Genomic DNA, 26,043 nt, shown 5'->3' on the forward strand with positions numbered 1-26,043 from the left:
TGGTGTTTATGAAATGATGACCAGGTCTCGGCTGTGCTGTATGATGACATCTGGATGGATAAATGGATGCAAAGATGGATGGAAATGTGTGTGATGAGAATAAATGAGCATTTTTGACAAAGGAAGACAATAGTGTAGATGTTTAAGCCACAAATCCAAACATGATGTTTAATTAGCAATAATAAGAAAATCCAATAGGAAAACTGCCCACTGTGACAACATTAACACTGACAGGTTGAGTAGAGAACTTTACAGATGTGAATGTCTCCTGAGATAAATACTACATAAAACTATTACATGAAATATCATCCATTTCACAAAACCCACTACAAGTAACAATTCATTATCAACTAAAACTGTCAAACTACAAACTTAAAATTAACAGAGAAAGAAGATCAGACCTCCAGTCATCCTCCCACATCATCTTCATACTCGGTATTTTCTTAAAACACGCATTAGAGTTGAACAGACATCTTAACTACTGAGCACAAACAGGAAAACTGAACACATGCAGCTTAAAATTGTACAATGCACGACTTGTGACACGTTATCTTCTGCATCTTTTATCTTCACTAAATTAGAGCTCACAGTCCGTTCAATGACCCACTGACTTCAGAGTAGAAATCAGACTTCCTAAACCGAAAAAAAAAAAGTGGCTCATAGCTACAGATTCACCAGAATATTTACAGTGGATGCTAAATGAGTTATGATGTAAAATTTTCACTAAGCAGTTAACATGGTCAGAAGAATTAGCCACATCTGTAGCTATGAACCACATTTTATGTCGTATTTTTAAAAAAAAAATGCGACGTAAAACAAAACTTATGCTAAGCAATGCAAAAACTTTTGCAAAGTAAAAGCAGTTGCAAGGGAAGACAAAAAATATTGCCTAAAACTGCAAAAGTTATTGCGAGGGAATGCAAGAAAATAATGTGATATAATGCCAAACTAATGCAAGGTAAAGCAGCAAAGTAACGCATAAATTATAGCGAGGAAATGCAAAAGCATTATAGTCATATAACATAAGTATTATGAAGTAATGCAAAAGTTATTGCGATGTAGTGCAAAAATTATTGTGGGTTAATGCAAAGCACATTGCAAGGGAAAGCAAACATCGTTGTGAGTAATGCAGCAATTGTTGCAACGTAAGAGAAAACTAATGCAATGCAATACAAAGAGCATTGTAAAGTAATGCAAAACGTATTATTGTGAAGTATTGTGAGGGAACAACATAGCTGCAGAAGTGTTGCAGAGTAGCGCAAAAGTTATCGCGAGGAAATGCACAAATATTGCAAGGTAATGCTAAAAGTGTTGCAAAGTAATGCGGAAGTTATTGCGACGTAACACGTAACTATTGCAAGGAAATGGGCAAGTATTGGACATCATATAAAACTACTGCGAGATACCACAAAAAAAAAAAACATTGTGAACTAAAGCTAAAGTTATGCTAGGAAATGCAAAAACTTTTGCAAAGTAAAAGCTACTGTGAGGAAATGCAAAAGCATTTGCAACGGAAGATGCAGTAACGTTAAAGTACTGCGAAATAACACTAAATTTATCAAAAGAGTGCAAAAGTATTGTGCTGTAATGCAAATTTAAAAAGTCTCCCATATCAGTTGTGGAACTTCATAGAACAGTTCTTAATGTTGATGCTGTTCCTATGTTGACCAACATTACATTTGTGTCCTGGATACTTGTAGTAGCACAATTATAATTCAGATTTCATGAAAGTTGAATGTATATCTTCAAACATCCACAAGGGAAATAACATTTTCAAAGCTCCCAAGTCCATTAAATAATACTGGTATATACATCAGCGTTGCACATGAACAGTCATTACATCACATGTTGTAATGACTGTTTTCTCAGTTTTCTCGTCACGTTTTCTCAGTTTAGTTTGTTTCCGGAGCTCCGTTTTAAGATCCATCATCTCGTGCTCTGACTTCGTTCTCTCTCTGGATCCTGAAGCTGATGGACTTTGATGAGGCTGGATTTGGGTAGATAGCTGAAAAACAAACATTTGAGCAGTCAGTAGATATTATTGACACAATGTTGGTCTTCATTAGGTATTTATAAATGCAATGATGACAACTGGAAGCTTCACTGTCAAAACGGAGAAGAAGAATGTAGCAGCTTGGGAGTAGCACCAGAATAAATCAAGACTTTTTAAGTGTTTATAAACTATTTATCGAAATAATGCAATTAAAACTACTATCATATACCTGAAAACATATTATTGCATTGATGATAGAAATACACTGTTGACAAACCAGTTGAAAAAGGCATTCAAAATTAATTAGGAACCATAACAGTTTTAGTTTTATTCTTCAAATACAAAATTGTAAAGTGTAATATATATAATTAAATACTTCAAAAGTGCTATACTCGTTCTGATGACACACATAAGACTCCAAAGATGAAGAAGTTAAAGTTAGGTCAAATTTAAAGATGTAAAATTTTTGGAAAAGGCTTTACCTGGTGGTCAAAGGAGTGATGAAGATAAACTGTCGGAGATGCTGCCGCTCTGAAAGCTCCAGGAGAAGATTCAGACAGATGCTTCGATTGTGCATATCCTGCAGGGGAAAACGAAGCCGATTCACTAATCGAAGTGAGTAAAAGGCGAACTATAAAGCTTTGTTCTTGGCTTGACACAAACTATGCGATGCTAATCTGCTTTGTGTTCTGACCATGTAGACGTCGAACTCGTCGAGGCATCTGAAGGGAGACTCTGTGATCTCCCACAGAGAAAGCATGAAGCAAACGGTGGAGAAGGAGCGTTCGCCTCCAGACAGCGTCCTCACGTCGCTCACACCGTCCTCTTCCCTTCCTGGAGGTTGCACCTTGGTTTGTGCCACGACAGGTTTGTTTGTTATTTACTTGTATTGGTGGGTTTAGATAGCCTAGCCGCGCTAGATCCATGCTCTGAAGACGCAAGGGTCTAGGCACTTTTGACAGGGAGGGAGGCGGGCTAAAAGGTTGTCTATCAAATCACTCTGCAGCAAGTGGGTAGGTATACAACCAATCAGCGCAACGAATAGGCTCCTAGAGCGCCGGAAATCAGAGGATGCGGGAGTTCGGTGAAGCTTTATTTATACAGTCAATGGGTGAAGCTCAAGTATATTACAGACATGTTAACAGAAAGATTATTCAGAGTCTGTGCTAATGGAGCTCAACGACCGTTGTCATTTTTGTTGTCGACCCTGGCAGAGAATTAAATTTGTTGCCGTGGGTTGTCTAGCGTGGCTAGGCTTGTTGTTTCCGGTTGTTTCTGTCAGAATCGTCGCGCCTCTGTCGTCACTTAGTTACGCCCGCCTTCTGACTCTACACTTCATGGTGATTCGTCCGGCCAGTTTTAGGAGAATCCAACCTCGAGGCTTATGGAGGGTAACTAGACCCACCCTGGCAGAGAATTAAATTCGTTGCCGTGGGTTGTCTAGCGCGGCTAGGCTAGTGTTTAGACGGTTTGTGGACGAGAAAGGGAGCGATGATGATGCGGACTTCAATCAAAACCGTCTATTTACATGTTAGAAGGGTCTGAAAGTGATATCCGCAACACCATCATCACTGGCGCAAAGTGAAGGCCTGCCAGGCTAAAAGTTTACAGTTTTGCTTGAAATTTTTTACATAAAATAAATAGCTGACATGCAGGTAACAGTAGTTTTCAGATTTTGCCTCAGTAACACATAATTAATGCATGTAAAGCTAAAAGTAGTGCAACATAAAGCAACTGCAAATACCATTCCAAGGCACCACCATGATAAAGGGTGGGCATAATAATATGTTAATCCCACTATAGGAAAGACAGTGTTTTCAGCAGTCAAGTGGGAAAATATGTGGATGTATCAATTTTGACATCTGCAATCAACCAGAATGGATTAGAAAATGTCTGCAAAAATTCAACATTGTGTATCTCTTCTGGTCTAAATCTTCTAAATTTCCAGTTTTTGTCCTTCATGCATTAAATACATCATTTTTTTCTTGACAATCACATCATTACTTATCAGCATTTTAAAAGTTTCATAACACTGTTAATTTTTATTCAATATGTCGTCATTTGGTGCAACTCTGTTTTCTAAATAAATATTTCAGTAATTCTATTTCTATCACAGAACAGCACAAAACACAACCCCGCTGCACAATACATGTCCTAAAACAAACACTACGTTTTCCCCCAAAATAAACAGATAAACACACGTACCGAGATGGCGAGCTTCTCGTTGTTGTGATCGAAAATCATGGAGCCGCAGTAGTTCATCTTTATCAGGAAGTTGTTGAAGTATAATTTACACCTGACAGAGAGAGACCTTCAGAAACAAGAGGGAAGTATCAGACAAATCTGGACTTGAAGGTAAACACTAGATTTAATAGATTTTAAACAGAAGAGCTGGTCATTTACCTACGCATTATTTTGTATCTGTTCTGCCGGTCTGACACGATGTTATCGAGTCGATCGATGAATCTCCGCAGGTCTCTGACTTGGTTGGCTTTCTCTCTGTAGAGAGTGAAGGCTTCGGCGTACTCTCTAACGGGGTCAGAGGGAAGGAATTGGCAGAGGCTGAATTTTTCAGACTTCAGTGTGCACGGGTAAAACGAGGGCTGAGGATGACTTGGTGATTTGCAGAGACAGGATAGGACTGCATTAGGTGTACCTAATAAAAAGACCACCGAGTGCATTTATTTGCATGTAGAATGTTGTGAGGTAATTATGATGGTAGTGGTTAACAAAGAATCTAATTTTTGCCGTATAAAACCAGTGACAGGTAAATTACATCGATTATTTTTGCAAGAATGACACATGTCAAGAGGTGGAATACATCAGGCAGGAAGTGAGCAGTCAGATGTTGAAGCTGATGTGTTGGAAGCAGGAAAAATGAGCAGCGTGAGCATCTGAGAGACTCTGACAAGAGGTCAAGGTTCACTGATGCGTGTTGGGAACTAAGGGTGAGCTGCTGTAGCACAAACTGCAGAAAACCTTGATGAAAAGGTTGAAAAGGTGCCAGAACACACAGCAATGTGAATGAGCCTCCATCATCTTGCTACAATGCAATGCTCTGCAGGGAAACCTTGAGTCCTGGCATTCACGTGGATGTTACTTTGACACGTAACACCCGCCTAAACTCCGCAGCAGACCAAGCATCGCCTCCATGGCACTTTGCAACTCCGGCAATCTCCTCCAGCAGGACAGTTCATGCTGCCATCACCAAAAAAACAAGTCAGAAGCGGCTCGAGAAACGTCACAAAGCGCTTAAACAGTCCGCAGATTCCACCCCGGTCCGGTATCTCTTGTATGCACCAAAACAAAAACAATCCACGGTCTCAACCTGCGACCCACAGGAACAAAGAATACACTGCAAACATCTTGGTTTTGTGAGAAACAACACTATTAACACCAGAAACTATGTTAGACGTGGCTTTGTGACCTCTGGTAGGTGTGCATTTGCAAATTCTTTAAGATAAGATACAATTTTATAGCCTAGCCGTGCTAGACAACCCACGGCAATGAATTTAATTCCCTGCCAGGGTGGGTCTAGTTACCCTCCATAAGGCTCGAGGCTGGATTCTCCTAAAACTGGCCGGACCAATCACCATGAAGTGTAGAGTCAGAAGGCGGGCGTAACTAAGTGACGACAGAGGCGTGACGATTCTGACAGAAACAACCGGCGCACAATAAACAGTTATCTTTCGACTCAGCTTTGGCCACAGCCCTTAAAGATTTGAAGCTAAAATTCAACTTGAAACATAAACAAAGGACGGCACTGAAGTGTTTCATTGAGAAGAAAGACGTATTTGGACTTATGCCGACGGGATATGGCAAATCCTTAATATACCAGTTGGCTCCGCTGGTTGGGAAGCTAATGGGACTTAGCCACAATCCGCCGGCGCTCTAGGAACTACGTCAGCCTATTCGTTGTGCTGATTGGTTGTATACCTACCCAGTTGCTGCAGAGTGATTTGAAAGACAACCTTTTAGCCCGCCTACCTCACTGTCCAGCGACCCGAGACCCTTGTGCCTTCAGAAACATGGGTCTAGCGCGGCTAGGCTAACAATTTTATAAATCTCGAGGGAAATTCTTGTGCCACATATAGCTCAGAAAACATAAGAAATGCAGCGCCTGAACAGAGAAAGCAATGAGATATGAGTAGGATACATCACAAGTAGGCAGATATAAGAGTAGAATAGAAGTTCTGGACGTTGGATGTCAGACAGAGAAGAAAACATTTTCCTTCAGTCAAAATCTACTTTGATGTTGAGGAACATCACTGGTAGTGAAAAGTGGGACTGTAGCGACCACCAAGAGAAGAAACAGCAGTTTTGCCGCATCATATCAGGAGAACTAAGAGCATGGCCCATTGTTTTCTTCAACATTTATGTGGTTGTGCATCAGGCATAAATCCCAACTGTTAAACTGTCATGCTATGACATCCTGTTGTTTTCTTACCTGACGACTTTCTCGTGCTCGCCGTGGCTGCTCTCGTACACCTTGATCTTCCTCTTCAGTCGAGTGATTTCAGCGTCGATGCTCTTGGTGCTGCCGGTCACCTGCTGCCGCTCAGGACTGATCTCAGTAGCTTTGGCCACATATTCCTGTCGTCATGAGATACGTGTTGACAGTGAGGCCCCGATGATGATTGCTCGAAAACTAGAGTACTCTGAAGGCAGTCAAAGTCGCAGCAGCTAAAGTAGGTTTAATCTAAAATACACTGCAAGAAAAGCCTCTAAAATACACATAAGGTACGTTAAAATTTGTATATGCAATAAAATTTCCAGAATTGTACTGATTTTCCCTGTTTTGTTAAATTACAGATGTGTAGTAAAAAAAAGATACTTCTACTCAATACTTTTAATGTCCAAATCAAAAATCTGGACTTTTATAAATGGTGAATTGTTCTTTTACAACATTTGACCATAAATTTTCACCATTTTTATTGTTTTAAAGTCAGCAAAAAATATCAGGGCTTTGCAGATACGTTGACATTACTATTACACAATATAATATGTTTAAATAACTTTACCTGCTTGCCACCTGTTTTGCTAAATTGCAGATAATGTATAGCAAAACGCAGGAAAAAAAACATTAATTTACACATGGAGTGTAAAAAAAACAACAACAAAAAAGGTCAAAACTACTCTATATAATGTCCGTATCAACAATCTGCATTATGTGTAATTTGTTACAGACAAAATATTATTTGTGGGAATATTCACCATTTTTACAGTTTAAATGTTAAAGCATTCTGCTGCTTTTTAGTTGTTGTTTTGGCACCCTTGTGGAAACATTTTCACAGCTATTTCTTGAAAGATTTTTTTTACAGTGTAGAAGCATTAAAAATCCCTAAAGGATGCGTTTCATTCTAAAATGAAGAAAGAAATCGTCCTTGTTATACCTGTAACTCTTCTTCTCTTTGCGTAAGTTCACTTTTCATGGCTTGGATGTTGCCTTCATGAGCCTTAAATTTGTTTTCCAAGATTTTAAGGTTTCTCTCATGCTTTGCACATTCTGCCTCCAGTTTCAGCTGCTCATCCTTTAAGAAACAAAGAAAATCCTATCACTATCAACAGCTCTGGAGGTTTAAAACTTAGATCAAACATGGCACAGATGTGAAACGTAAAAAAGCAGCATCAAAACCACAGAAACCAGCCCGTGGACAACCTTTAGGTTTCTGCAGCTATTTCTAGCCTCTGAATGAAAACGATGCCATGGTGAGTTGCTGTACCTTCAACGGCTCCATTTCCTCTGAAAGCTGATCAATCCGATCTCTAACTGAAGAATACTTGGAGTCGGCGTCTTCTGCCTTTTCTCGATGCTTGTCGAGTTCCATCTTTACCTCTTGAACGGTTTGTTTTTCCGCCTCCATTTTCTGCTGGTTCTCTTGAGCGACTTCTTCCTGCACGGTTTGATCATTTCAGAAACGAAAACATGAAACTGGCCCATTTCACTGTGGGATTTATGTGTTCTGGCAGAGATATAAATAAAAACTGAAGTTTCACCAAGGAGCTGATGTCATCGATTTGCTCCTCAGCAGCAGTTTCGAGCTCAGTTATTGTCGCTTTGACTTGATTCATGGAAGCCTGCAATGAAAACACTACAAATGTGATCTAATTTCAATGGGAAACACAATGGGAATTTCAACCAGCTTCTCATTAAAATGCATTAGAGCTGCTGACTGACCAGAGTCTTCTTCAGGGTCACGACGGCGCTGTTCAGGCTACTCTCCATCCTCACGATGTCTTCCGACACCGAGTTCACGTGGAGTTGAAACCTGGACAGCTGAGCCTGGTGATTCTCCAGATCGGACTCCAACATACTGTGACAGGCAGCATCGGTGTCATCTCACATCAGAGCTACACACAGTCAATACAAATGCACCACATATCTATAAAAAACAACAACACTGAGTTCTACATAAAATAGAGTCACATGTGCGCTTTTGAAAGCTGGTGCAGAAGGATACTTTAGGTTTTAAGTCGTTCACTTAGCTTAAGAGTCAAATACCTTCAATAGAGCCTTAAAATATCAAATCAAATCAAGCTGTGATGTCATTTTGCTGTACAGACAACAGTAGTACAGGGAAGACGAGAGACTGTTTCTCCAGGATCCAATAATCTAAAGCAATTAAGTTAAGACATCAACACCCCCATACACACATCGCTAAGACATCCTTTTTACAACATTGGCAGTATTTACAAATTGACAGCTGAGTTGTTAGCGTCTATAGCAGCAGCCTGTGATGTAAAGTGCACACAGCTAAAGTGACCTTGTGGACTGATTAATAATTTAAATACTGAGACTCAAACTGAAAATACTAAAATTAGATTTAAGGTGCAGAAATGAGTCCAAATCCAGATCAGCGGGAATATAAGCAGGAAAAAAGGCAAACACAGAAAGATACTGACCCGTGAAACTGAATTACAAGAACTGAATTAGAATTTTACAAAATGTGAATGCAGCTTAAGATGAATCCACAAAAACAAACAGTCGCCACCAAAGCCGAAAGACAAATGAGGTTCAATTAAACTAGTACTTAATCTCAACTGCAGCTCAAATATATTTTTTACAGTGTAATTTTGGTGTTTCGATGACGGTGGTGAAGAAAGCTGTCTGGTATGTTCAAAATCTCCCAAATTGAGTTAAGATCTGATGACTTTTAAGGCCACAGAATATGATTGACATAATTTCCATCAAACGATGCAATGCAACACAATACAATAACTTTATTTATCGCCGAAGGGAAATTCAATAAATTCAGTGACCCCTACTGCTCTGTGATCAATTGTAGCATAAAGATGATCACTTAGACCAGCCTTTGTATTGATTTGCCTCTGAAGGTGCAAGTGGACCCAAACTGTGTCAGAAAAGGCCATCTCTTAGCATAACAGAGCCATCAGATCCCTTGAAAGCAAGATTCAAGTGTTGAGGTTCTTCCTTTAATTTGTCTGTACATCTGCCTCTGATCTCCTCTCGGTTTGTCATTCTGGGAAATCTACTTTTCTTTCTGCACGAGTGTTTGTCTTCCCGGCATACCCGTTTTCCTTCTGTCTCATTTCATCCCATCTTCAGTTAGTGCTTTCGTACTTGTTTTGATGCAGTGAAACACAATCTGTTTGCCCCAAAATGTGCAAACAATTCAGTGTACTGCTGGATTAAAGTAGTGTTTCAGGTTGGATTTTTCCCTCACTCTACACTGTCATTCATGGTGCATTTTTCCTTTTTTTCCCCACTGTGTTTTTGCAGCAATAGCTGACAGTATTTACCTTATTTCTGTCTCCAGATCACCACCGAGGTATTTGGCCATGCTGAAGTCGGAGGTATAGTAACGGTTTGGATACACCTGATCTCCCTCAGCAGTGAAGGCTTCACGGCAGTATTTCGGCGGCCGGCCTTGCTGCATGACCCTCCGCGCTTTGTCTTTTTCCTGTGATCAGACATCAAAACATGGGGCAGATGGTGAAAAATGGAAAAAAAAGTGCATCAATCCCAAAATAACTCTCCCCTGCAACATTCAGCAAAAACACACGACGGTGAGACGCTGACTTTGATTATGAGGATTGACTCTATCCCTCGCATGTCAACCAGGCAGTTGATGATGACCGGGCTCGTCGCCGTGATTACGTCCGGCACAGATGGGTATTCTGGGTGATATGCTTTCCTGTGAAACAGCAGAGACGGGAAACAAATGCATATTTAAAACGTGTGGGAAAAAATGTGTCGAAGACAAATGTGGCAGAAATAAATTAGCAGATGACCGTCCGTCGATGTTGTAGAGTTTTTCAGAGAAAGGGCTGACGATAATCTGCGGTCTTTTGCTCTTTGAGTAAAAGCGAGACATGAGCTCCTCTAGGACTGCCTCGTCTTTGTAGTTGTCACAGCAGAAAGCCTTCATGAAGCTCCGCAGACAGCACTCCACCGCCACCGCTAACGTGGGATCCTTTAAATGAATACAGGCCCCTGAAAGAAAACAGACTGTCAGCTGCAGTGTGTTCACTTCAGCTGGAGTTAATGCTTCACTGCAAGTCTATTAAATGTAATTACAGAACAAATATGTGAACAAAATTTGAAATTTGAAGCTAGACTGCAGGATTTTTAAATAAGATAAGATAAGATAGACTTTATTGATCTCACAAAGGAGAAATTTACCGTTACAGAGCTCTTAGGAACAAACAGAGGGGTGCAAAAAGTCACGAAAGGTGCAAGTACAAGATAACTCTTATATACATTGTTATAAGATAGAAATGAGCATTCAAACCAGATAAGTTCACATAGTGCTGAAAAGCCCATCAGCACAGGTGAATCTTTCTGTTTTAAATTTAATGGTTCAACCATGTGTTTTATGCAATCAGTCAGACTGAAAAATTAAGCCATGAGGATAAACTACAGTTCACCAAATGGCCACTAGAGGCTGACTCTAAAAATGAGTCACTCCCCATAGATCCCCATGTTAAAATGTCCAACTTTACAGCAGAAATAAACATTCTCACAGTCTGCAACAAAAAAATCAAATGACAAACTGTGATGACAGCATTTCTAAATTCAATATCATTTAATTTAAACAAATTTAGTCATCAATTTATTTATATTTACTCAATTAAAGTAAAACTAGATATCAAATGTACAAATATAGGAAAACATATACATGTACACACGTGGACAAAATTGTTGGTACCCCTCAGTTAAAGAAGGAAAAACCCACAATTCTCACTGAAATCACTTGAAACTCACAAAAGTAACAATAAATAAAAATTTATTGAAAATTAAATAATCAAAAACAGCCATTACTTTTGAATTGTTGATTAACATAATTATTTAAAAAAACAAACTAATGAAACAGGCCTGGACAAAAATGATGGTACCTCTATAAAAGATTGAAAACTATTTGACCAGAGTGACATGATTAACTCAGGTGTGTCATTTAATTGACATCACAGGTGTTTCCAAACTCATAATCAGTCAGTCTGCCTATTTAAAGGGAGACAAGTAGTCACCCTGCTGTTTGGTGAAAAGGTGTGTACCACACTGAACATGGACAACAGAAAGCGAAGGAGAGAATTGTCCCAGGACATCCGAAAAAAAATTATAGACAAACATCTTAAAGGTAAAGGCTATAAGACCATCTGTAAACAGCTTGAAGTTCCTGTGACAACAGTGGCTCATATTATTCAGAAGTTCAAGACCCACGGGACAGTAGCCAACCTCCCTGGACGTGGCCGCAAGAGGAAAATTGATGACAAATCGAAGAGACGGATCGTTGGAATTGTATCCGAAGAGCCCAGAGCAACCTCCAAAGAAATTAAAGGTGAACTCCAAGGCCAAGGTACATCAGTGTCAGATCGCACCATTCGTCGTTGTTTGAGCCAAAGTGGACTTCATGGGAGACGACCAAGGAGGACACCACTGCTGAAAAAACTCATAAAAAAGCCAGACTGGAATTTGCAAAAATGCATGTTGGCAAGCCACAAAGCTTCTGGGAGAATGTCCTTTGGACAGATGAGACCAAACTGGAGCTTTTTGGTAAGGCACATCAACTCTATGTTCATAGACTCAAAAACCAAGCATACGAAGAAAAGAACACTGTCCCTACGGTGAAACATGGAGGAGGCTCAGTAATGTTTTGGGGCTGCTTTGCTGCATCTGGCACAGGGTGTCTTGAAAGTGTTCAAGGTACGATGAAATCTGAAGACTATCAAGGCATTCTGGAGAGAAATGTGCTGCCTAGTGTCAGAAAGCTTGGTCTCAGTCGCAGGTCATGGGTCTTCCAACAGGACAACCATCTAAAACACACAGCCAAAAACAGCCAAGAATGGCTGAGAGAAAAGCGTTGGACTATTCTAAAGTGGCCTTCTATGAGCCCAGATCTGAATCCCATTGAACATATGTGGAAGGAGCTGAAACATGCCATTTGGAGAAGACACCCATCAAACCTGAGACAACTGGAGCTGTTTGCTCATGAGGAGTGGGCCAAAATACCTGTTGACAGCTGCAGAACGCTCATTGACAAATACAGAAATCGTTTAATTGCAGTGATTGCCTCAAAAGGTTGTGCAACAAAATATTAAGCTATGGGTACCATCATTTTTGTCCAGCCCTATTTCATTAGTTTGTTTTTTTAAATAATTATGTTAATCAACAATTCAAAAGTGATGGCTGATTTTGATTATTTAATTTTCAATAAATTTTTATTTATTGTTACTTTTGTGAGTTTCAAGTGATTTCAGTGAGAATTGTGGGTTTTTCCTTCTTTAACTGAGGGGTACCAACAATTTTGTCCACGTGTGTATACTGATATTCAGTGTCTGTGACAGGCTACTATTGGCTGATAGAAGCGTCCAACCAATATATCTGTCAGGTTACGATGAAGCGACAGCTAGCGTCCAGCTGGCTCAGCTTAGCATTAAACTAGCCAAGCTATGTCCTGAAATAAACATGCTCACAGGCCGGTACAAAAAACATCTGCGATGACGCAATTTCTACATTGCATCTAACATTTTTTCCCAAATTATGCAAAAACTGGATTTTATATTGATGGCTATCAGAAAACAAATACAGTAAATGGATAATAGCATATCTGTAAGGTCAAAAACGGCCGGTAAGTTCAGTCAACCAATATATCATATCATAAGAGAGCCAATAAAAACAAAGAATCAGAGACATTTGTATGAAAAAAGTAATAAAAAAAATACAATACAATAACTTGTTTGAAGTCATTATTTATGCCTGTAAAACTAATTTAGCCCGATTAATGCAAAAGTGCAAAGTGTTTGGGTCTAAACTAGGCCTGCAACACATCTACTTATAAAAAATGGCCTCATAAGTCATATAATAATATAATATAATAATATAATAGAATAATATATAATAATCATTTTACTGATAATAAGATACTGAAATAATATACAAATTATCCTTAAAATAGTAGCATTAAGCCATTGATTTTGTAAATTAATGAAGTAAAGATACAATAGTCACAAATAAAGCTTTTAGACAAAGTTAAACATTTTGAAAATTAGCTTATCCGTTTCTTTGTAAGGTTGTAACGATAATTACACTCACATCTACACAGCCAACTAAGTGCAACCAGTTAGCTTAGCTCAGCATCAAGATGGGTTTTAGGGTAAATATGCTTAACAGCCTCTCCAAAGCTCATTAATGAACATGTAATATCTTATTTTATTTTGTATTTTCAGAGTAAAATCAGAAAACTGTGTTTTTTATGGAGGCTTATGTGCGAGTCAGGAGCTTTTTAGTTTGATGTTAGACAGATTTGTTGCTCCTGGACAGATCCAGACCAGCTGTTTCCTCCTGTTTTCAGTGTTTATGTGAGCCGAACTGGCTGCAGACATGCAAGTTTTTTCAATTTTCTCATCCCAGTCTTGCCAAGCACATCATATTTACTAAAATGTCAAATAAGCAAAATACTCAATTTAGCAAAACGTGAAAAACGGAGTCACCTATTGGACCAACGGGCTTCTTTCGGAAGCGTCCTTTTGCATAAGCCTCAGCTATCAAAGCCATCAGTTCAGGAACATGATCTCCAAACCGCTTCAGTTTGTTCGACCGACTGGCGTGAAGCTGGTTCCTCCTCTTCAGTTTGGACTCGATTGAAGCCTTGACGTTCCTCTCTTCCAGTCTGTTAAACACAAACAGAGCGTAGATCAGAAATGTTCACGAGAGTGGGAAATGGAAAAAGGAAAAATGCTTGCGTGAAAGCAAATACGACTTGTTACCTCAGCTTGTCTCGCTCTTCTCTTCCTTTGAAAAGCGCCTGATGTTTGTTGCTGATCTCTTGATTCAGCTGCGAGCATTTATTCTGAAGCTCGTCAAGCTTCTCCTTCAGATCACATAAAGTCTTCTGTCGTTTTTTATGCTGTTTTTGTTCCTCACTGTTCACATTTGTACTGAAATACAGGGGGAAAAAAAGACACTTATTTCAAACATATGCATGCATTTCTGTGAAGGTAAACACATCATTTACTGTTCTTTAATACAGCTACACTGTAAAAAATTAAAAATTAAAAAAGGGAAAATTGGAAGCAACAGTGCTATAAAAATAAACAACGGATGATTTAACTCCAATAAAACTGTAATTTTACAGGCATATATTGTAAAAGAACAAACTGTTGTTTGAAAAAATACAGATTTTGTAGTGGGACATTATTTACAGTTTCGCAGATGTTTGTAAAATAATATTTTTTGCTGGATGAAATGCAACAATTTTTTGTTTTTATTGTAAACATGTAAAACAACAAATTTATTCATTTCTAAAATAAAAATACAGATTTTTGACGTTGACATTATGTGCAGATTTCTGTTTTTTGTTTTTGTATTTACTATTTTTCAGTCATTAAAATAAAATTTACTTGAGAAAATAATGGCAAACATTGGCAAAATAACATTTTGCTTACTTAAATTAAATTTAAAAAATTAGATTTTAATGGTAAAACATTTAAAAGAACAAATTACCAGTGATTAAAAAAAATGTAGATTTTTGATTTGGACATTTTGTGCTGTTTTGGGTAGATTTCTTTCTTTCTTTTTTTTTTTTTACAGTCAACAGACTAATTAACGTTTTTACGATGATCATTATCTGTAAATTAACAGAGAAAATCTGTAAAACAACGTTTAAAAATATTTACTATTTTTTAATTCTAAATTTACCTATTTTTTCTTCAAAATAACAGCAAATACCTGCAAAGTATTTACATTTGCGTTTATTTAATTACCATTAAAATATGTAATTTTACAGTTAAACAATTTACATATTTTACATCAACAGCCTTTCAATTAAAACTTCTTTCTTTACTAGTTATTACAATCAAAAACGCTTCATTTTTGACAGTGTATACCTTGCTTTTGCCTTGTTGATTTTCTCCTGAAGAAGGTTTTGCTCTTCCTCCGACTGCTTCAGTTTGTTCATAGCCCGAAAATAAACAAGCTACGGGAAAAAGATTGTCACTTTAAATCCCATAAATTACACTTTAAAAGTACAGATTTGCGCAGACAGATTATTTCTCAGCACCTCCTGCTCTTTGTGAGCTTTGCTAACAATCTTCACTTGTTCTTTCAACTTGCGACTGTCCTCTGAAAGAGACTTCTGTTCGTCTCTCAGACTGTCGATTCTGCTTTCGATGAACTGAAGCTGCTTCTCTGCTTGTCTGATCTTAGTCTGTGTGAAAGATAAGACAAAGAGTAGCTTTAAAGGGAATAAATTATCTGTGAGTTAGAAGCAGTTTTGTTCATTGCAGACTATAAACACCAGCATGCGAACAGTCGGTTTATGTGGTGGGTCTGAAGAGAAACACATTTATAAATAGACTCGTGTGTGTTCAACAGTTGTGACTCACCTGACAGAGCTGAAGGTTGTGCTGATGTTTGTGATTATTCTCCTCCTTTTCAATCCTCTCCTTCAGCTGCTCTATGAGCTGCTCCTTCTCGCCGACCTGAAGGTGACAAAAAAATGACCACAAAACGTTCAAGCGCAGCAACTTACTGGAAATTCTGAGCGGAAGAGAACAGCGAGGCAATCTATTATCTCTCCTTTAATACCGTTTCATCTATTCACGGATACTTTTTTAGAAAGGCAGCAGACGAAACATGAAAAATTCTAATATATTTTCGAGGTTTTCGGGGTCTTTTTATACATTTATTGTCCGACCAGCTCTTACCAAACACCAGGCCATCGCTTTCTTCAGATTCTCCAGAACCGCCTTCAACTCGCTGAAGGATGAACATTTTTCATATCGTTCTTTCTTCTGCAGAAACTCTTGCTTCAGGTCCTTGAGACACTGAAAACAAAAAATATGGATCAAAAAGGGTGTTATTCATGTGCATATAAGTGGCAGGTAAACAGGCTTCATGTATTTGGCAGTTGTCAAAAGCAACGTTACACAGTTCTTTATGGTAGGAAGAACTGAGGACGTTATCAGGGGTTCAGTGGAGGTCGGGGCTCATTGATGAGACGACAGGCAGCAAAAGTAGCTTGGTTTTTATAGACATTAATAGTTCCAGTAATGTAAAAGTTTCTGGAATGAAATGGTTGAATTTTGTAAATGTCACTTTTAGGGCTGGACCTGAATATCCGAATATTCAAATATTTGGATATTCGAATATTCAGTCAGTGGTATCTGGATATTAATTTTGAGATCCAAATATTCTCTTCCTCTATGACAGTAAGCTGAATATCTTTGGGTTGCGGACAAAAGAACGCAGTTAAGGATTGAATTTTGTACTTCGAAAAGCACCAATCAACATTTTTCACCGATTTCCGACCTTTTAGAAACCGAGCAACTTATCTATCAACCGAGAAAATAACTGACGAACGAATCGCCTATCAAAATAATCGCTGGCTGCAGCCACAGAAACACGAACGTTACCTCCTCTTGTCTCTCCACCTGCTGCCGTGTGACTGTTTTGGTGTGTTTGATGTGGACGTAATCTGCCCTCATCTGCTCCAACAGAGTCGCTTTCATGAAGAACTGAAAGCAGCACAAACAGGAAAACAGTCAATTTAACCTGAGCTTCTCTGAATACTGATGTAAGCTTATAATAATAATCATTCTGAACATGATTAGGTTTTACCTTGTACTTGTCTGATTCACTTTTAGAATGCAGGAACTGTTTGCTCATCTCTTGGCTGAGGATGGATACTGGGTTATCCAGCTGGATGAAATACAGTGTTGCAGTAAGTAGCTCACCACGCCAAACACAGTGAAACATCAGTGACAATCAGGTTTACTGTACCTGGATGTTAAAGTGGTCCAGGATGCCTGTTAATTCCTCCTTTTTGCTTGAGACGAGCTGGCCTGAAGTACAAAATAAAAGACAAGAAATGTGGTTAAAACCTCTGTTACATGAGATTTACTGGTACAACATTAAAGGAGCAGCAACAATTAGTTATTAAATGATTAAAAGGAAGAGAATTGGTAAAAGTTGTGGTTATTGGTTGTTTGTTTTGTCATTTTTCAAGGGAAAAATGCTAAATGTTCTCTAGCTTTTCTTCCACTACATGTGCTGATTACACATTCATGATGGCTAAAACAGATGCAGTGTTTGTTGTGCTTCATTTGTCTTGAGTCAAATTTTGTAGAGCTGCAGTTCAGAATATCTAAAACAGCGCCACTGACTAATTGTTATAAGGGTGGGTTTTTTTTTGTTCCCTTACAGTTTTGGGGTTTTCAAACTTGCTCACTGGCCTAGTGAAAATAAGAAAAAGAAGCTAATGTGCTGAAAAATTCTTCCAAATGTCTCGTATCTATCAAGGCCGATGTTGCTCATTCATTCATTCTTTAAGTTTTGCATTTGGTATTATGAAAACTATGGAGGTATTCAGGTGAAAATTCTTTAAAAAAAAATACCCTTGAATGAGAGAGCTACAGTGTGATTTATAATTTAAAACTATATCACGTCACAGTGAGCTCTGAGGCATGACAAAGCAATTCTTTTTTTTACTGTTTTCTGACATTTTAGAGGCAAAAGGTCAACTGATTATCAGTCTAGACTATTCTTGCGTCCAATATTCAGCATTTTTCGCCATTGTTAGTTTATAAATCAGTTTCCAACTTTAAAATTCTACTTTGGGTCTCCAGCAGCTGCCTCTCTATATCTGTAATCACAGCTTTGTGATCACAATTAAGGGCCTATCAATACTAAGGATGAATGTTGAAAACTTGCCTTTTAATCAGATACACTATTGTTCAAAAGTTTGGGGTCACTCAGACAAGTTCATGTTTTCCACGAAAACTCACACTTTTATTCATGTGCTAACATAACTGCAAAACCATCAGTTAGCCTTTCAACACCATTAGCTAACAGAATGTAGCATTAGAACACAGGAGTGATGGTTGCTGGAAATGTTCCTCTGTACCCCTATGGAGATGTTCTATTAAAAATCAGCTGTTTCCAGCTAGAACAGTCATTTAGCACATTAACAATGTCTACAATGGATCTCTGATTAATTTAATCTTATCTTCATTTTTTTAAAAAACTGCTTTTCTTTCAAAAATAAGGAAATTTCTAAGTGAGTCTAAACTTTTAATTGGCAGTGTATACATAAAACATAAATAAACAAAGGCATTTCGTCAAAGTTTTGTGTTGGAATTGTGTCTCATTCCAAATTCCAACACCACTCTTTTCATTTCCACTGAAATTGTATAGCTCTGGACCAATATTAGAGGCAAACAATAATCAAGAATGAAAATAATAATTCGCAGAACTTCAGCAGCAAACTCTTCTGTGTGCTCACTCGGTAACCGGCAAACTGGCAAGTGCAGCTCAAGCTCCTTTTATTTATCAAATAGCTCGGTGACATTTACAACATATGAAAACCATCAGTCCAGCTGTAAAGTAAATAGAAGGCCCAGATGGTACGAAGCAGGGCGCCACGAGCATAAAGCCTATGCAGGTTTACAGACACTGAAGAATGTACACAGTGAGCTTTGTCTTCACTTCAGAGCATGTCTGCTTAATATAAGATTCTGGGAACTTTTCATTTGACTGTATGTGCGGAAAGACACCTGATTTGTTCTTCAGTTTGCAGGTTCGAGACCCGTCGGTCCAGATCCGATGCTCGATGGAGATGTAGTCGCCGTAAACGTCCTTCTTGTAAGCGTCCGGTCCTCTGTTTCGCAGCTTTACTGTTATATCCGCAGCACTGAAGAGCAGAGGGAAGTGCAGAAGTTCCAAACACGCAATAAGGACACATGATTTGTCACCGCAATGACTCACGTTTCACCGGTCTTCACAAAATCCTTCAGCGACACTCCTCTGTTGGTCATGGTGGCCTTTCCTCCCAGGCCCACCATCAGAGCGGTCAGGATGGCGCTTTTCCCACCTGGGGAATGATCGGAAACAACAGAGCTGAGGCATTAGGTCGCTGCATGTAAAGTATGTCACAGATACAGTGTGTTCGGATGCGCTGGCAGAGCTAGAAGACTTCATGCAAATAATCACAAATCACCCGCTCACAGAGACACACGAGGAAGTCGGCCTTTGAATAAGCAAATTCTCAGTCACCTAAGAGTTTGATTATTATACTAGGCTTTGATCGGCATTTTAAGGTGACTTTTCCGTTTCTTTTTCCCTCCACAGATACATTCAGAAACACAGCATAGTGGTGAATATTACTTAAATGCAACAGACGTGAGCATCTTTTCTAAGATTTCCCATAAATGATCATAAAAACAACACATTTATAATGATTACAAAAAGTGAAGAATCCTAATTAGCAAAGATTAGAGCTGAAACAATTAGTCAAGTAAATGAATAATTGGAAAAATAAACTGTAGGAGCCATGAGTTGGATTTTGCGAATAATAAACAGTGCTAATATTCATAAGGTTTGTATTTTTTGTGTTTGTGATGTTGTTTATCGTCATTAAAATCCTCAGTGACTTCTAGTTTGGTTCCTAAAATCAGAAACACAAACAAACAAACAAATTAGAACAATCATTTGTAAATATTTTGATCCTGCAAAAACCCAAATATTAATTTTAATATATAGTTTGTCGAGATTAAGGCAGCATAAATAGATTATTTTTTAGGTTTATTAATATTATTATTATTTTATCACAGCATTTGAAAGAAATCGGATGTTTTGAGGTTCAGCAGGCATCTCCATGGTGCTGACCTGGTTTGAGACCATTTCTGGGGCAAAAAGAAAAAAAAAAAGACTGAGGATGTAACTTTGGATTTAATGTTTCTCTGTTTTCATAACATTTCACAGACCAGACTATCAGCTGATTAATTGAGAAAATATCCACACTCTGTATGAAGTGATGATTCAGAGGGTATCTATTGAGTGTAAAGTGAAGTTGGATTAATAGATTTATCTATGTATTTATCTATATGTCTGGTAGTAACGGCTTTAACAGTTTAACAGGTCAGATACCATGTCCAACATTTGCACACGTAACATTTACACTCCTACGTTATATTTAACAGGAATGCACAATTACACCCCCTGTCAAAAGTTTTAGGACACTGTCTCATTCAAATAAAGTAGAACCTGTCCTACAACTTTTGACAGGGGGTGTATTACATCATATGGATGTGATCAGGGCAGGACTCTGATCATACGTGTAAAGTTTCAGGCAGATTAGAGCATGTTCAGGGCGTTTACACAGCATTTGAAATTTCATGGCGAAGGACCAAAATTCCAGAGGCCGCCACGGACACGCCCTTTGACTTTGGGAAAAGATTTTAATAACTTTGGATCATTAAGGCCTCCTGTATGTACTGGCTGAATTTGAGGTGAATTGGAGTTTCCCCCTAGGAGGAGTTCGCTCTAGAAAAAAATGAAAAATGGGCAAAATCTGACATTCAACGCAAAATAGCTCACTTCCTGTTGGGTTTGGAATGTGGCTGTCACTGACTTTTTTGTTCAGCCTGATGTGCTGCACATGTGTACCAAATCTGGAAAAGTTGTAGGACAGGTTCTGCTTTATTTGAATGAGAAAGTGTCCTAAAACTTTTGACAGGGGGTGTATATTGACTTCATCATCCATGTTGGTTGATAACGGATTTTAAATGAAGTGTTTACTTCTGCCTAAAATTCACCCTATATAACCATTTGTATCATGTCTGCTACATCAGTTTCTGAGACCTCAATCTCAACAACACGATAAATAGTCAAATAAATAGGACAAAATTAATTTTTGTGGCTAAAAATCAACATTGTTGTGAGCAAAAGGTTGCCTAACATATCAGATGTGACACAAAAAATATGTCATAAGCAAAATGACATGGCAATTCTATTTCCTTTTGTTTTTTGTTAAACATATCAGCGCCAAGCAGTTTTAAATTTTTCCCTATTTTTTTGATGGGTCAGGCTTTACAGGGTTAAATGACAAACTGAAAACAGTTGTCTAGTCAGTTTTGTTTGAAAGTGTTTTAGATTTTTTTGTTGGAAAAAGTTTTAAATCCATGTTTTTCATTTTGTAAATTTTGCCCAGTGAATGTGTGCATTTGAAAATAATTAAATAAAAACCACTGAATGAGAAGGTGCACAGTGGGCTGGGACCTGGAAATCTAGAAAACTTGACCCCCTCCAAATTGCTTTCATTTTTGTTTTTCTTATAGTAGAATAAAAATCCAGTTCAACAACAAAAAAAAAAATCGAGTCAAACGGTCTATTCTTTAAAAAGTTAGGCTAGTTTGAATCTCAGGAAATGACACATTCCACAGGCGTAAACAAATTGATATTTGAGCTTTTCATTCTATTTCTTTTTGAGAAATTAATATTTTTTACCTGAGATTTTAACAATATTCAGGTTTACCTGCTCCAAATTTTCTTAATTGCTTAAATTTAGAAGATTTCTGCAAAGTTTGGAAAAAATATAGTAAATTTTCACTTTTTTTTCTGAGACTATTTTCATTTACCACCCAGAATATTTTCACTTGCCATAAGCCAGATATGGGAAAGTATATATTTTATGAAAGAATAGGATGTCAGGTGTTGAAAAATACAAGTGTCAGAAAATCTGGCTTACGGCAACTCTCACAGATCAAATTTTACTGAAGAAGGTCTAAGTTCCCCTGTGTGGACCTTGGGCGATTGATGTTAACACGTATGTATCAAAATTGTAAGTAGTACTTCTAATATACACATACTTTGCAGTATAAAAAGACTTCTAGATGTCTCTAAGTGTAACAACTGCCTTCAAATTTTTGAAAATGGTCATTTAAGGCATCAATTTAGGGCAGATTTAATTAAAAATTCTTGAAATTTGGTAGATTTTTCCAGTTTAGACTTCATGTTTCACTGTTATGTTTTTTGTAAAGTAGTCATTTACTCTGCATAGAATTAGTTAATAAAACATTTGAAGGCAATATCATGTCTCGCCTTTCAAATTTACGTTTAATCACCAAATTCCATCGGTGGAACCCTACACTTATGTCTAGAAAAATCTCCCTGCAGCCTTAACTTTTTAATATAATTTAAAGATATCTTTTTAGATGTATTCCCAAGTATATTGCGGTTGAAATGAGCCCTCAATCACTACCAGGGGATGATTTTTAGCCAAGATATTACATTTTTTCCAAAAAATAAGCCGAGCAGCCCACTGTGAGGTGGGCCCAAACCTTTGACGGGTAGTGCATATTGTAATCCAAAATGAGTTGGAAAATATCAGCACAGTTTCATCAACTTGCCTGAAGCTGATCAAACTGAATTACAGCCTTATGTAACAGCACATAGTGTTGATTTGCCTGTCACCAAGGATGCGTTGGGATCAACACAAACCAAAGTCAACAGCCCATCACGCCACATTCACAAATCCAGCTCTTACTTCCATTGTTTCCAACTATGAAGTTCACATTGGGCCCAAAGCGGAACGGGCCGAGCGAACGGTGACACATGAAATTCTTCAGACTGATGCTCTCGATGAGGCCGATGTCTCCCTGCAAACACAAGCAAAACATAAATATTAACGAGCTGCTGAGAAGCAAAGACAGAAAAGTTGATTTATTAGGGGGTGAAATACTGACTGTAGCAGTGAAGCTGCTGGAGGACGGTCCCTGATGGTTTGTGTCATCTGGACCGTTTTCGGTACCAGCAGCTGTCAGTCTGCGGCTCTTGAAAGCTGTCGCATCGCTGGTCGCTTTGCTTTTCCTCTTACTCATTTTGAAACGAGTCACTGGAAATAGAACCAGCCGGACCAAAGGCAGCAGAACAGGATGTCATTATTTCTGGGCTCTGACAGAGACTTCCCTACTGTAAGTCGGCGCCGACAGCATCAACTTGAATGTGGACTTCTCTGATTTTGACAAGATTTTTTTTATATCTTGTAATGCTCCACCTAAAGACAAACCCCTAATCTTCTACAAATGTAATCACTTTTATCTGACTAAGCACTTCAAACATCAAATGTTCTTAATAAGTTCTTGAAGTTACCACGTTTTTGCAACTCAGTGATGCTTTTGAAACTGTGCAGACCCCTATTTTGACAAAGCAAAAACTACTAAACGAAGTTGAACAATGGATTTACAGAAAACTGGTTTCCCAAAGGGAGCTCGTGCAGCAACAACAAAAAAAAAAAGGAGAAATGTGAGCCTCTTGTTTTGAACTCAGGAAACTACAGTTTGAACCACCAGCTGCAGCAGAAGGTGTTTTTCTGCGGCACAAACACTTTGTAATGTTTCCTCATGCTTTTTAAATGACTCATAAATACATTAAAGCTTGTTAAGAGCGCAATAAACTCATTCCAACAAGTTGTGTTCATGCGAACTGTGAGAAATTACCTCCAAGGCAACCACGTTGTATATGTAATATGGAGAATCCAACTGTGTTTCCCCCTCAAAAAACTCTGCAGCTTTTAACAAACACTGGGATCAAGTGTTTGCAAAAATACAAGTTCAACACTGATCTTGCGGTTGTTTACAGACTGAAGAAAGCATCAGGTGACAACAACAGATTGCGCACACAGTCAACGGTGGCGACAAAACGCTTCAAATCTGCGCAAAAGTTGAGCTTTTACTGGATCACAAGCAGCTGATAGAAACGTGGCCTACCATTGCTGGACTGCCTTCACACATATCATGGTCGTGGTCGTGTTACCGGACGCCGCTGCAACACTTCCTGGTCAGTGTGTGTCTCGTGGGTGTGTGGCTGTAGGGACAGTTGTGGGTGTGATTTCGTTTCCAAACGCGGAACCCAGTGCGCGCTCCGTGATTGGCTGCCTGCTCACCTGCGCGCGTTCCCGTGAAGTTCTCCTATTTTGAATCAGTTTGAAAGTAGAAAACGTCAGAAAAATCATGCAGCGTTGAGAGTTGACACATTTAAACTGGTGAAAACAGCTTTCTTGATGCGTTTCGTGTGTTCTAAGAGGTGACTCAGGTGACTGTGCATCCAATGGGAGCCTTTAAAAAGCCATGTGAGGACCCGCCTCCTCCTCCTGAAGCTGGATCAGATGAAACGAGCAGAGCGAGATGAGACGTGAGTCCTGCTGCAGACACGGTGAGGAAAGAGGAGGGGAATAAGAAACGTATGATGAGAATGGAAACCAGCATGCAAACGTGCGTCGGTTGGGCTGATCGTAAATTTAGTTTCATAACCTGCAGGTGGATTTGCAGCTGCACTGATCAGTCTCTACTAGTTACTTTGGCATCAAAGGAATTAGTTATTTTCAGGATTATTTTGCATGGTGTCCATGAGGGTCGAGATCCACCACAGGAGTCACAGGATGAATCTGAGGCCTCACGAAATGATCAATAAGTTGGAAACTAAATTAAAACTGTTTTTATCTACATGTATTTTTGCATTTGGGGGGTAAAATCCAACATATAAGCCTTCTTGTTTGAGGTGTCCTGCAGCTCCACATTGCAAAAGCATTTCCATTTTTAAACATTGACCATCTTGTGTTTGGGGTTGTATATCTCACATCCCTTTAATTATTGATGAAAGTGACTGATAACTGCTGAACTAACTGAAATGATAAAGGTAAATGAATGCCCAACAGATAAGCCAAATTATTCAATTTTTAAAGAATTGATTATTTTATAATGATTGGTTCGATGGTTTGATTTTGTAGAAGACTGCATTGGAATAGAAAAGTTGAAAAAAGTTTTAAAATGCTGAAAAAAATGGTGTATTGATGGCAGTTTTCCAAGAACATGTTTTTGCTTTAAATATCAGATCTGGCTTTGCAGTCGTCGCACAGAGCGTTGTGGTGCTGATTTAAATGGTCAAAGTAATTTGTTTTGTTGCTTCCTGTGGTGGCTCAATCGCATGAATTATTTTCAGGATTATCTGGCATGGTGTCCAAACTTAGGCACCACTACGGGAGTCACAGGATGAATCTGAGGCCTCACAGAATAATCAATAAATTGGAAACTCAATCAAAAACATTTTTAATCCAATGCATTTTTGGAGCTAAAATCCAACATATAATTGATAAGTATTTTGGCTTGAAGTGACCTGCAGCTCCACATTGCAAAAAAAATTGCATTTTTAAACATAGACCATCTTGTGTTTGGGGTTTTTAGATCCCACATTGTTTTCATTATTGAAAAAAAAGTGATTGATAACTACTAAACTAACTGATGTGATAAAAAGATAACCCAAAGAATCCTATTTTCAACTGATCATTCTATAATGATAGGTGGGATTTTGTAGAGGAGTGCATTGGCATAGAAAATGTAAAAGATATTTTTTAAAAAGCTGAAAAACAAGTGGTGTATCGATGGCAGTCTTCCAAGAACATATTTTTTTGCTTTGAATATCAGATATGGCTTTACAGTCGTCACACAGAGCGTTGTGGTGCGGATTTAAATGGTCAAAGTAATTAGTTTTTGCTTCCTGTGTGGGCATCAATGGCAAGACACTGATGGAAGACTGCCTGTTTTTTTTTGTTTTTTTTTTGTTTTTTGTTTTTTTTGGGGGGGGGGTTGTGAATATAATCCTTTCCGTAGCTGAAATATTAACATACGACTGTTGTTTTCTTTTGCAACCAAATCTTCCTTTTCAGTGTTTCTCTTCTGTTCCTCAGTGGAGTCAGTGTGTCAGCAAACTTTGTGACTTTTCAATAAAGTTAAATAAAACTTGGCGCATCTGAGAA

General features: G+C 38.4%; 1 protein-coding gene across 3 annotated transcripts; it reads right to left on the minus strand.

Moving 5' to 3' along the window:
- Nucleotides 1–135: 135 nt before the first annotated feature.
- Nucleotides 136–25,838, minus strand: smc6 (structural maintenance of chromosomes 6). 3 transcript variants are annotated; one of them, XM_051957868.1, is made up of 27 exons: nt 23,999–25,835; nt 22,976–23,124; nt 22,777–22,888; nt 19,218–19,323; nt 19,007–19,143; nt 17,235–17,296; nt 17,073–17,153; nt 16,868–16,969; nt 16,160–16,279; nt 15,839–15,934; nt 15,514–15,660; nt 15,341–15,429; nt 14,222–14,392; nt 13,946–14,124; nt 10,247–10,448; nt 10,035–10,149; nt 9,755–9,915; nt 8,172–8,307; nt 7,991–8,071; nt 7,717–7,887; nt 7,387–7,524; nt 6,441–6,586; nt 4,397–4,522; nt 4,199–4,304; nt 2,688–2,840; nt 2,476–2,573; nt 136–2,005 (listed from the first exon to the last, which is right to left on the minus strand). In XM_051957868.1, exons 2-27 carry the CDS (start codon nt 23,108–23,110, stop codon nt 1,927–1,929), a joined length of 3,249 nt encoding a protein of 1,082 aa, XP_051813828.1. In that variant the 5' UTR covers nt 23,111–23,124; nt 23,999–25,835; the 3' UTR covers nt 136–1,926. The 3 variants fall into 3 exon arrangements, with proteins under 3 accessions (XP_051813828.1, XP_051813838.1, XP_051813842.1); XM_051957878.1 differs by lacking the exon at nt 23,999–25,835 and adding an exon at nt 23,729–23,990; XM_051957882.1 differs by lacking the exons at nt 136–2,005; nt 2,476–2,573; nt 2,688–2,840; nt 4,199–4,304 and having other exon boundaries at nt 4,511–4,649; nt 23,999–25,838.
- Nucleotides 25,839–26,043: the final 205 nt, after the last annotated feature.

Source organism: Acanthochromis polyacanthus, chromosome 1 (assembly GCF_021347895.1).
Source record: "Acanthochromis polyacanthus isolate Apoly-LR-REF ecotype Palm Island chromosome 1, KAUST_Apoly_ChrSc, whole genome shotgun sequence".
NCBI lineage: Eukaryota > Metazoa > Chordata > Actinopteri > Pomacentridae > Acanthochromis > Acanthochromis polyacanthus.